This window comes from Protopterus annectens, chromosome 8.part0, assembly GCF_019279795.1.
Source record: "Protopterus annectens isolate FY-2018-M chromosome 8.part0, PAN1.0, whole genome shotgun sequence".
Taxonomy (NCBI): Eukaryota; Metazoa; Chordata; order Ceratodontiformes; family Protopteridae; genus Protopterus; species Protopterus annectens.
This window is the reverse complement of record NC_056741.1, coordinates 1,694,668,382-1,694,681,904: the sequence shown is the minus strand read 5'-3', so window position 1 is coordinate 1,694,681,904 and position 13,523 is coordinate 1,694,668,382. Positions and strand designations below refer to the sequence as shown.

At 37.3% G+C, this 13,523-nt stretch overlaps 1 protein-coding gene across 1 annotated transcript; it reads left to right on the top strand.

The window, feature by feature from the left end:
• The first annotated feature begins 5,386 nt into the window (after positions 1–5,386).
• Positions 5,387–9,864, top strand: LOC122808540 (trace amine-associated receptor 4-like). The gene is made up of 2 exons (XM_044079495.1): positions 5,387–6,352; positions 9,796–9,864. The coding sequence occupies exons 1-2, from the start codon at positions 5,387–5,389 to the stop codon at positions 9,862–9,864; spliced, it is 1,035 nt and encodes a 344-aa protein (XP_043935430.1).
• Positions 9,865–13,523: the final 3,659 nt, after the last annotated feature.

Here is a 13,523-nt window from a genome sequence, read left to right as displayed (position 1 = left end):
TTAATATCCTGTACCAGTCCCTGTCACATATGGTCCTGGAAAGCCTTGCTTGCTTTACCTTCCTCAAGGATACACAGCATGTGTGCTTAGGGCCTATAGTAGTACCTCCATCAGTGCTTCCACCTGTAGCCATTCCCTCAGTCTCATGAGAAGATGTATACAACTGTGGTTTGCACACGTTAATCTGTGTATGTGGGCACTACTCCCCATACCAGCAGACAATTGTCTCAGTACTGTTCCATTCCCCCATTCTGCAGCTGTAGCCCTGACTGCTACTATGGTGTCACCATTCTACCACTGTGCCATATTTGGCTGGCAGACAGCATGTCAGCAATACTTGATGACCATTGGACATTTTCTTACAGCTCAATCTCTTCCTGGTATAATGGAGATGTCATGTCACCTGCAGCATCTCTTACATTCTTGGTGCATATGGCATGCTGTTGTGAGCCCTACATAGCAGAACAGTAACTGGCCAGACTTTGTTCCTTGTGCCCTGTCTGGATGAGCATGCCTCCCTCCAGAAATGAAGCTTGACCTCCCTGCCTACTGTACCCCACTGTACTTGAGCCTTCCTACCAGCATAAATATCCCCTCTGCTGTGTTAACCCATGCACTTCTCTATTCAGTAACTATCACAATTGACTCCCTACATCCTTATGTGGTCACTACAGTCCTGATGTCTATATTCAGTCATGTGGTCACTGCAGTACTGATGCTCATTGAAATTAGTTATGTGTGCTCTCAGTTTGTCTGTATGGCACTACACCTACTTTCAACTATATTCTGATTCTCTGTGTCATTTGCCATAACACAGTCTCCCACAATATGATGAAAGAGAATTTAATCACAGTTAAATTGTCCTACTAGTATAGTTATTGTACTAATGATGGGATATATCATGATAAACTCAGAATTATGCCAATAATGTGCTGTGTTAGCAGCCAGGGTCAGTTTTATGTCTCTTCCCAGGTTGAGAGATCATGTGTAGTATGCATGAATGCAAGACGATTTGAAAGCTTGTAATGCTGCCTGGTCATACAAGTGTTACTTTACATTATGCTGCTATGTTGTCCAGCAATGCCACCACATGGTGTCCAGTGCATGTGACCGTGTTTACCAGACTACCATTTTCCCTCCCCATTTTGAACTGCTAAATGAACATAACCTCTTGAGGTGCAGAGTTCAGAAGGGATCTTGAATGGTTGAAGAAGGAAAGTAGGATCTTCTTGCATCTCTATACAGAGTGCCTATTGATGGACAGAGTACCTACTGGTATGAATGCTCACATTATGAATCTGATGCCTGTTACATTTGTCAAGACACTGACAACTTTTTGGCAAGCAATATAGACACAAGTTCAGTGAAGTGTGGTGATGCCACCCAGACCTACTCCTAGTTGGGGAGAAAGAGCTTAGGGTGAGGATGCTCCTTTATTATTGTAGGCATTCTATTCTTGGTTAGGCATTGTGCATTAAGCATATGAGAGTTTGCTGTAATTGCCTTCTGTTGTTAGGGCTGTGGTATACAGATTACTACTTGCTCTGCATTTTACAGCAGCTACGGCGATAGATGTGAACAGGATTGACAAGCTAAGGAAGGAAGGAAGCATGGCAGGCTCCTCAGGCAGTGGGTAAGAGTAGGTTATTGCTGTCTATACCATACTTATTTAAATAAGTATAATATGCATGTAGTAATATATTGTATTTGTTTTGATCTTTTCTTGTTTTTTCTGTTCTGATTTTTTGGTTTCCTTTTATTTTTTCCACCTATAAAAGTTGACCTGAAGGAGTTGCTAGTGGTCCCCATAGCCCCCTCTTAGGAGAGGAGTGAATTGTCATCTGAGAATGATTTGAATGGGACAGGTAGGAAGTGCAGTGACTGATGGGAAGTGAGGTAAACAGGCAGCTAAATCCCTACACTGACAGCCTGGAATGTGTCCTTGTATGGCTGCCTGGCCCATTCATTCAGCAACAGTCACTCACCCACACATGATATCAGACATAGAGTAACTGACATCTGGGTGTGCTCTGTTCCCACATCCTTATTTCTTTGTATCACAATCATTGTGTTCCCCTTCCTTATGTATTACTCTACAGCCCTTCTTTGTAATCCAGTTCTCCCCATCTCCATTTGCCCTCCTTCTGTCAGGCCATGTGACTCTTTTGCTGCCCCACCTTATGTGTCACTACCTTCACATCAGGCTTTGTCTGCATTGTGTGGTTATTTGTCTCTACTAACTCCCCTCAATATATGCTCTTTCTGGTATGCACTTCCTCCTTGCTAATTTCAGCATCTATCATTCTTAAAGAAATGAAAAATATGTACCACTCCCTCATGTTTAACTTCCCTTTCTGTTGCCTTTTCTTTGTTCCTCCGCTTGTTGTTCTCATTCCCTATCTTTATGATTTCTCCTTTTCTTCGCCATTTGTATGATCAAATAACAGTACACTTTGTTACAGTTGCCTTGTATGGCTTACTATAAGTGGTCATGCCACAGCAATGTGAAACTTCACTGCATGTGTGAAAGCACATAGCATTTGCCATGGCACCTACATGATGCATTCTCTTGGGTTATGCAAAACCCATGGCACAGCCTTTTTGTATCAGATTTACTGCAGTTACTGGTGCTGATAAGTTTCATTATGTATCTCTGAGCACAGCAAGGCAGTGCTATGTCAGCATTCATGTATACCTGACACATGTTGGGCTTCATCACAAAAAATTCTCAGCATTATTTATGCATGTGCGATGGCATTTATGCTTCTTTCTAAATACACTTTAAGTGTGTTAGGCCTCACCTTATGAAAGCAAGGTGCATCTATTTCTAGCAACTAATGTAGATGATTTTGGCAAAAAGTTCTTAATAGGTTTTATACTATAGTCATGGGTTCTAGTCTTTTATGTTCCATTTACCACTTTGTATGATTCTGAGCAAGTCAATTAACCATATACTATTGCTGGTTTATAAATATGATAGGCACTTCAGTTTAGTGACTTTACTTAATTAACATTAAGGATAAAAAGACTAAATTACTACATTAAGCTCTGTCACCCTAAACAATTAGGTATATTGCTGGTAAAGCAAACATTTTTGCCCCTTTTCCTTGAGAATCAGGTGCCTCCCTAGCTACCTGCCTCCAGCCTGTTAGTGAAGGGTCTGAGAGCTGAGCCTGTCCCCATGAAGTCTGGTATCCTCTGACAGCAGTGTCTCAATGTCAGCCTAGATACTACCACTCACCTCTGCCCTTGCAGTCACTCTATCCAAGGGAACATTAGTACCTATATTTAAGAGAATAGTTTGTAGCTCTTGTAGGAAGAGTGGAATGGTTTTATTTATTTATGGCTTCCAGATGCTTTAATAAAGCTTACCTAAAGGTCTAGTGTGTATTGTAACACATAGGTGCTAAACCCTACCAGTGTCTATTGATGGGGATAGTGCGTGAAACAGAGTCAGATGACCAGATGTGTGTGATGTCATTCTGTAAGCCAGAAATAATATTTAGATTAGTAGAAAATTGCTCTCAGTGTTCTGTATTCTGTCTTGGATCTGACAACAAGGACTACTAACCATTTTCATCTTACTTTGCACTAGTAAGTGACCAGAGATAGTAATTCTTTAAATCAGTTAAGAAAATATAGTGGTAATAGTTAAGTATTGTTATTCTGTAACTGTGTGAATCTTTCTAGCTGTGTTATTTTTAGTATTTCTTGTGATTGAAACTCTGGTGTTTACTGTAAATAGATATTTAGTATTTCCATGTTATTTTATTATTTATTATTAAATGTATTTAAACTTTATGTTATGGCTGGTACTTCAAGAAAACTTCTTAAGTTTTGAGAGTATTTGCATATATTTATTTGGTGATAACTCTGGCCACTACTGAAAGACTTGCTGTTTGGTCAGCATTACCATTTGTATTAATATTAATTACACTCAATATAATTGGGTATCATTGCAAGAGCCTTAGGCAGCTAGCTTTGTAGTGCCTGGTGGCAGTGATAACTACCTTATAGTCTGGGCAGATGGTGGCATAGCTAGTAAACGTGTGTGTGTGTGTATGTGTGCACAAATCAAATCTCAAAGTGTGTGTGTATCAGCTACTTGGAGCACGGATATGAAGCACTGGTTTCGCAGAGAGAGTGGTGGAGGATATACTTCAAATCATGACATATAATTAGTAATCATCAATCTCCTTTATACGATTGTACATGCAATTGTGGTGTCATACCAACTGTTTCCTCCTCTCTTGATGTAGTGGCTATCTTCTGTGTCAGTCATCACTAACTGCTTTAGGTATCTGTCATGAAAACAATCCATCTTTGGCTGAACATCTTTGTTTCTTCTTGCCTTTTTTTGTATTTCCAAAATCTGATTTACCAAATATTCCTCTTTCACTGCACATGTGATCAGTATACCATACTCTCTTGATCTTATTTGGAATTGTGGCTACTTTGGTTTTAGCTCTGATATTTGTATTTCTTCATCTGTTCCACAGTGTATATCAGTGTATCCTGTTTTGCAGTCCTTTGTGGCATAACCAATATCCTGCCTATTCTCAGTTTCACCTCCTGAGCATTCACGTTCTGCTTTGCTGTCCTCATTCATTTGTTAATATTCACATCCATGGCCAGCTTGTAGTACCATGCCATCTGCAGACTGCAGCTTTATCCATCCCCTTTTGAAACATTCGCTGATGTAATCTATAATCAGTATGATCATAAGTGGATTTAAAGCTGATCTTGCCTGTACATCCACTCTCATTGGGAATCATTCTGTGAGTCCAAACACTGTATCTGATTCATTTGACCCTTGTGTATAGCCCATACTAATTTTGTTACTGTTTTATTGACTCCTAACCTTCACAGGACAACCCATATCAGCCTTGCATTGACCTTTTTTACTTTGTAGAATTGTAGGAAAACTGGTAGATATTAAATCAAAATTTCTGATGACTATCATTTTTTATTCCATGGCTTTTTTTGCTGTTTATTTTGGTAGCACGACTGAATATGTAACAATCATAGCTCAAAAGTGAGTCAGCCAGAAAATTATTGTGATTTATGTAGAAAATGATTAAATTGTTACATCAAAACAGATTTTTGAATCCAGCTGGTGACATGTCTCCCTTGGTAAGAGAATCATGAAAGTGGTCAGTTTCACTTTCACATGGATGGTTAATAAAGTTAATGGTTAATACTGTTATATAATATTGATGATAAATAATATAATAATAATAAAATAATGACAAAAAAATGATTAATATCTAAAATGAATATCCATGCAAGGACATTTACAACAAACATATGAATTATTAAAATGCATATTTTTGTATTTCTGTTTATCTGTTTAGGAGAAGTAGCCAATTTCACAAAAATTAAAATGATGAACATTACCGATTCATGGAAGGAGAATGATGCACACTACTGTTTTCATCATCTTGTATCCTCCTGTGATAAACGTATAAGATCAGTTGTGTCTTCTTCCCTTATGTACATTTTTATGATGGGATGTATAACAGTTACAGTTGGTGGCAACTTAGTGGTGATTATTTCAATAACACATTTCCACCAGCTGCATACTCCCACCAATTTCCTTATCCTTTCATTGGCTGTTGCTGACTGCCTTCTGGGTCTCATGGTGATGCCATTCAGCATGATAAGATCTGTAGAGACTTGTTGGTATTTTGGAAACACATTTTGCAAAATCCATACCTCCTGTGACATGATGCTGTGCACGTGTTCCATTCTTCACCTGTGCATTATTGCCATTGATCGGTATTACGCAGTCTGTGATCCATTACATTATGTCACAAAAATGACTGGTCAAGTGACAGGGGTATTTTTGGCTATTATCTGGTCAGTGTCTTTATTTCTTTCTTTTGGACTTGTCTTCTCTGAAGTGAATTTAGAAGGCATTGCAGAATATGTAAATTCAATTTCTTGTGATGGTTATTGCTCTTTAATTCAAAATAAGGTCTGGGGAATAGTTGCACCAACTGTAGCTTTTTTTATTCCAGCTTTTGTTATGGTAGGTATTTATGTAAAGATCTTTGCTATTGCTGAAAGACATGTAAAGGTTGCTAGAATTCCAGATAAGGTACCAACTGTGTCAAATTCAAAACTAAAGAAAAACAATGAAAGAAAAGCTGCTAAAACTCTTGGCATAGTAATGGGAATATTTCTCTTCTGCTGGTTACCCTTCTTTATCACAACTGTTGTGGACCCATTTCTTAACTTTTCCACACCATCTGTTTTATTTGACACAGCCTTGTGGTTGGGTTACTTTAATTCTACTTTTAATCCAATTATTTATGCTTTCTTTTATACATGGTTTCGTGAAGCCTTGAAGGCAATATTTAGAGGCAAGTTATTAAACTCTTGTTCTTAGGGAAAAATATTTTCTCAAGTATAAGTAATCAAACATACTGGTGGTCCATATTTCAGGTGCAAACTGTATCACACTTGCTCCTTCTAAAACAGAACCAGTGATTTAAGATGTTTTATGGCTACTTGCCCAGTTTTGTCTTTAATAAAATGTAACTTAGGCATTTTTAGATGATGAGTTGTACCTGATAATTAATGGAAATAGAAATGTTAATAACATTTATCTGAATGTATTTTGATTGTTATAAAGCTTAATTTTGACTTCTAATGAGCATGCTTAATATTTAGATGCCATTTATAAAACCCACAAGGGGTTGGGGTTTGGCATAATATTGAAGGTGTTTACCTCATCAACATAAAGTACAAAGTTCGATTATTGCCTTTGAGTTAGGACATTTGTCTATGCTTAAAATAGCCAGAAAGGGTAGATAGCCTAGTACAACATTTTTACTTTCTGCCCTTAGAATGCCTTTCAGCTTGTCTAACATAAAAGGCAGGTTACATTTTATTGTATTGTGAAATATAATGATACATTAATTATGAAACAAATGGGGTGATTTATATTGCACTTGTAAAGCGTGCCTTGACTTTTATGTTGGAAAAATCTAAGTAGTAAAAAGAAAAAAAAAAGATACAGTGTCCAAACGTGTCTTCCACAACAAATGCAAAATCCAAAAATCAAACAAGGAATGACACCACTACTCAAAATACAGAGATTTAATATCCACAAAGCTTTCAAGCAAACTGCACTTCATTAGTGTGAGTAAAACAACTTAACTATCAAGGACTTTTATATCTATATCTATCTGTATATATATATATATATATATATATATATATATATATATATATATATATATATATATATATATATATATATATATATATATATAATGACATAATGAATCAATTACAATTACTAATAAAAAATCATTTAATAAAAAAATTCTAACAATAATGTAGCCATATACAGACTCATTAAATGAATACACACATAGAAACTTGTATATCTTATTTCATTTCAACTTTAAAACTGGTATAATGCTAACACTTGCATTTAAAGCAGGTGCAAGATTACCTCTTAATATTGAAATCCAATTACACTCCATAAACTCCATTTGTGTGATGATATCTTCATACCTAGATGAAATATATACTTTTTGAAGCGCCTTAAATTTAAAACAATGAGTAATATCAGTCACTTCTATATGTGTATGCAGCATATTAATAATTAACCCCCTTCTAATATCAAATAAAGGGACATGGGTTTTTTTAACTTTTAGTAATTTTTCCAACATAAAATGCAGTCCATTTACAGCACACTGTTAAATAGACAATATCCACTGAATTACAAGAAGTGAAACATTATATCTATATTCCTTCCCTGTAACCAGATGCTTAAATATATTGTCAGTTGTTATAGAAGCACAGAACTGGCAATTAAAACAGGAGACATTAATTCTAGGTAAATCCTTATAACATAATTGTTCAATCAAATTCTTAGTTCTTCTAAATGTAAACCTCAGTCTATCGCCTACTGTATTCTTTATTTTAGGAACTATTGATAATATAGACCAGCTTTTTCCTAATAATAGTCATAATCTGATCTGACCTATTATATTTTATAAAAGACTTCATACCTAATTCACCATCTCTAACTTTCTTATTAATATATTTAGAAAAGTATGGTGCCCCCATGGTTCCATGTTGTAGTTCAACTTTTGATCTATTCATTTGTAAATGTTCCAATTTATAACTTCTATCTGTAAATTCCAACATCATTCCTTCAACTTGCTCATAAAAATTATGCTTTTTAATATTCAGTCTGATAGCTCTCAGAAATGTGCCCAATGTACCATCCCAGTAAATACATGTTCAGGATGTATACTCATTCTATGCAAATATCTATTCTTCTGTACATTGTTCTGTGTATCTGAGTATGTATAATATCATACAATTTATAAATGTAAATATCTAAAAAAACTATCCCTACCATTGAAACTTTTGGTTTAAATGCTCACAAATGTACTATTTTCATGCAAATATTCCAAAAATGATTCAAACTCAGCCTAATTGCCTGACCAAATTAAAAAGATATTGTCCACAAAACATTTATAAAACAAAATAAAAGGAGCATAAAAACCATTGTAAGCAAACTGTTCTTGCCACTGAGATAATGTAATATTTGCATAGGTGTTGGCTACAGGAGTTCCCATTGCAACACCTTTTTTGTTGTAAATAAATATCATGATCAGACATAAAAACATTGTTAGTTAAAGCTGTATTCAGTGGAAATACCCTGCAAGTATGGTAGCTGCATGGCCCCAAAAGTCTTTGGTATATTTCAAAAAAGCAAGTGCCAGCAAAACAGTGACAATGAGATTAATTATAATAGTATAAGGAGAACAAACAGACTGGTTTTGGCTGAAAAATTACAAAGCCTTCATCAGTGTATCGAAATACGTAAAAAAAAAAATTCCCCTTTATATAGTAATTGGTCCACCTGGAGTTTATGCAAGAAATTACACTTTTATAAAGGTGTAAAAATGTTAAAAATATTCATTCAGTCCTGGAGGAAATAGTGCCCCTAGTATCCCTCATTGGGCGGGCTTGGAGGATCTTGAGTACTGGCTTACAACGACCGAGCTATACCCACTGGGTTTTAACACATATATGGTCTGTTTCACAGAACATGTTTTAACTAAAAATGTGTTTTATTTCCAGGAATCATGTTACTTACAGCTTAATGGTACTGCTATGGGAGCCTCCTTTGCCCCATTTATGCCGATCTCTTCATGGCCTATATTGAAGAAAAGCTCATTTATGATCAGGCCCATAACAGCTATTTGGAAGAGATTGACATATGGAGGAGATACTTGGATGATTGCTGCTTGGTATGGAGATCTGATAGCATTTACCTAAAGGAGTTTGTTGAATACCTTAATCAGAATAACTGGGAGATTGAGTTTACGGTCTCTTTTGATACCAATAGCATCACATTTCTTGATGTACTGGTAACATGCAATATTGACCATACTCTTTCCACTGAAGTTTATAGAAAACATCCACAATTTAACTCCTTACTCCATACCACCTGCTTTCATCCATCTCACATATGCAGAAACATTCCCAAGTCACAATTTCTAAGAATCAAAAGGATTTGTTCAGATGCCAACACCCATCATATATATGAGAAAGATCTTGTTGACAGATTTAAACAGAGAGGGTACAAAACAGGGGACATATACCAAGCCAAACATTGATCATCTGAACATGACAGGTCTGGGTTGCTATAATATAAGGATAAACTGGTGCAACAGAATCCTCCAATCAGACTTATTACCACTTATGGGAGGAATACAGATGTCCTTACCAATATTGTACGCAGACACTGGAACATTCTTCTAGCTGATGCTCAGCTTAAGGATATTGTCAATGAGACATGCCATTTTTCCTTTAGGAAAGGAAACAATTTAGGCTCACATATGAGCCACTGCAAACATATTGGCACCCCAGACACACACTCCACACAAAAAAACATAGAGGGTAGGGCTCTACAAGGATGTTTTCCATGTGGACATTGCAGACATTGTAAAAGTATCTACAAAACCAGGGAATTCTCAAGCAAGAACAGTGGCCAAATATTTAACATTAATTTCTTTGCTAATTGTCAATCAGAATGGCTAATATATTTGGCTACATGCAGTTGTTCTGCTTTCTATGTTGGCCAAACCTCTAGACCATTTAAACTTAGTATTTCGGAGCACCTAAGTGATGTCAGGACCAAGAGACTAAGCAATGCACTATACAAACACACAGAGAAACATCCTAAGGCCAATTTTCATTTTATTATCATAAATAAAATTCAGGGCAATATCAAGAACAAATCAGGTTGGCACCAATTACTTAATAACAAAGAGAAAAAATGGATTGTTAAACTAGGGGCACTATTTCCTCCAGGACTGAATGAATATTTTTAACATTTTTACACCTTTATAAAAGTGTCATTTCTTACATAACCTCCAGGTGGACCAATTACCATATAAAGGGGATTTTTTTTAAGTATTTTGTTACACTGATGAAGGCTTTGTAATTTTTCATTCGAAACCGGTCTGTTTGTTCTCCTTATACTTTTATAATAAATCTCATTGTCACTGTTTTGCTGGCTCTTAGTTAAAGCTGTATCCAAGAGCTTGCATACAGTTTCAATTTGTCTTGAAGTTTTCACAGGATTACGAGCACTGGAAATGCCCATGTATGGCAATATGTACTCAGCTTTGTTGAAACAATGGCAGAAGCTTAACCTTAAGCTCAGTCATGTTTATATGAGTCTGATAAATGAGTTCTTTGCTGAAATTGAATCAGCCTTAGTAAAAGGAGAGCAGTGTGATGGAAAACAAAATAATAAGGTCATCTAATTTTAATTTATGTTCCAAAGATTATAATGGCATGTTAGAACATTTGAATAGTTATGAAAAATCATTGATATCCATTAAATGGCGTAAATTATTAAGGATGTTAATGATTTTAAAATGGGACAGATTGTTTCATGGCCCAACCCTGATAGGAGGTTGGCATCCCTATCCACCAATGAGGCTGGTGTTGAGCATGTTTCATCCAATAGGAATTTAGTAGGAGGCAATTACTTAGATGCTTTAGATTAATATTCCAGTTATAGAGTGTGTGATGAGCAACATAGCTACTGTCTTGGCTAAAGTGAATTATTTGAGATCTCATTTAGCAGTCCTTCCATTTGCATCGAGAGATAGTAACTCTACCAGTGATTTTCTTTTTTATTGAGCCAGCAACAGATGAATGTGCAGTTACCAGAAGTAGTGAATATATGGAAGAGAGCTGTGTCATGTACAAGTCAGAGAAGCCAAGCGAGGAGACATCGTGGAGCAGGGAGGTATATCAGCCCAGAAATGAGGAGCAGATCCAACATTTTGGTAAATTAACAGAGACATCTTCAATAATTAATTTGTTTTGTTTTAATATATTGGAAAATTAATTAAGCATTTTGAATAAGGGTCTGACCTCTTGATTTCTAGCAGTGGTATGTTATATGACTTTTTGATTGACTTATGGCTATTTGTTAGAAATGTAAATCTGGAGCTATTGTCCTAGAAGTTATGCTTGAATGATGAGTTAATTATTAAATAAGCGAACAGAGTTGAGTCTATAGTACTTATGAATAGAAGTGATTATGATAATGCTATGTTGGAGGTTTTAAGTGATTCAACAATTCACTAAAATTAGATTATGTTGAACAACTTATATATACAGTGAACAGTTTTATTTTTGTTTACAGCTGAGTGTAGATGTTACACTAGAAGACTATCCTTCAATGTATGTTATTAATCCAAGTTGTAGCTTGCTACAGATCCCCCACCATGCCCCAGGATTCCCACTCCTCTTTTCTTTATGTACTGGAAAATATTAGGGTTCAACCAAACACCCTAATAATGGGCGACTTCAACTATCTCACCATTAACTGGGAATACTACTCATGTACCAACTCCTTAGCTCAACGCTTTCTGGAATTCATAAACTCCGATGCCCTAGATCAACTTATCCACACCCTCACCAGGGGCAACAATGTCCTAGACCTAGTCATTACCAACATGAGTGACCGGTGTTCCACACCTGAAGTCAACTCCTCGTTGCTCCGATCCGACCATAAGCTTATCACCCTTGATATCCACATCCCGCCCCCACCCCCCCATTAAGGAAACCACAGTAAAAAATTTCTCCAAAGCCAACTTCATGCTTCTTAAGACAGAAGTGGAGAACTTCATGACACCCATGCAGATGGACAATACAGTTACAACTGCTGAATCCTACACAAATGCACTCTATAAGCACTTACACGAGTGCATGGATCGTGCTATCCCAAACAGAACCAAGACGCTATCCTTCAAAAAAAGGAAGCCAATCTGGTGGTCCCCTGCCATAAACAAACTGTACAACAGAAGGAAGAAACTGTTGCAAAAGAGAGTAAAATCCCATGAGTGGAGGAGCTCCCTGGTCAGCCTCAGTAAGAAGCTGAGATCCTTTATAAGATCCTCCAAAGCTAGCTACGAAAACAAAATTGCCACTAAATCCAAGGACAAACACAAAGCATTCTATAGCTATGTCAAGAATCTAGATGACAACACCCAGATCTGCTTTGAGTTGCAGCACAAAGGCACCAAAATGTACAGAACCAGCTGATATTGCCAACATCCTGGCAGATCGGTTCAGTGCTAACATTACCCCCCTCTCACGTCCTAAAGAGCCCATATTTACACAGAAAGAATGCAGAGTCCCTGTAATCACAGCTATGCAGGTAAAAGCTGCACTCTCTGAAGCCAAAAACACAGTTTCCATGGGACCAGACAACATCCCAGGGTGCGTTTTACATGAACTTCAGAACGAACTGCCTCCCCACTTAAGCACCATGTTCAATAATAGCCTTGCATCAGGCTTTGTGCCCACTGAGTGGCGCACAGCAACAGTTATCCCACTCCACAAAGGGGGAGCCACCACTGATCCAGGGAACTATTGACCTATTAGCCTGATGAGCCTGGTCTGCAAGGCCATGGAATGTATCATCATGGAACTCATAAACAAAGACATTGGTAACCTCCAAACTCTGGATCCCACCCAGTTTAGGTTTGTGAAAGGCAGATCATGCCTCCTGAACCTGATCGACTTCTTTGAGGCAGTCACCAAAGCCGTGGATGAGGGTAAGGTGGTTCACACAGCCTATCTTGACCTCGCCAAGGCTTTCGACACCATACCCCATTCTGGAATTATAGCTAAACTCACTAAACTAGGTATAAATCCCTACCTCACAAGATGGGTTGCCAAATGGCTCACTGACAGAACCCACACTGTAAAAGTTGCAGACTCCAAATCTGACCTCAAGGCAGTGACAAGTGGAGTGCCACAGCGTTCCGTTCTGGGACCTCTCCTGTTTGGTATCTACTTCTCTGAAGTACAGGCTAACACAGAAGGCCTCTGGCTGATGAAGTTCGCAGATGACTGTAAACTAGGAGCCATAGTCAAGTCCCTAAATTATGTGGACATCCTACAGAAGGGCCTCACTGAGACATATGCCTGGTGTCACAGCCATGGCCTCAAGCTCAATGCCA

Excerpts from the sequence above, each read along its gene's own strand:
- LOC122808540 (XM_044079495.1), top strand. The coding sequence starts at position 5,387 with ATGAACATTACCGATTCATGGAAGGAGAATGATGCACACTACTGTTTT. Across the intron at positions 6,353-9,795 it reads GGTTTCGTGAAGCCTTGAAG|CTGATGCTCAGCTTAAGGAT; the intron begins GCAATATTTAGA and ends ACATTCTTCTAG.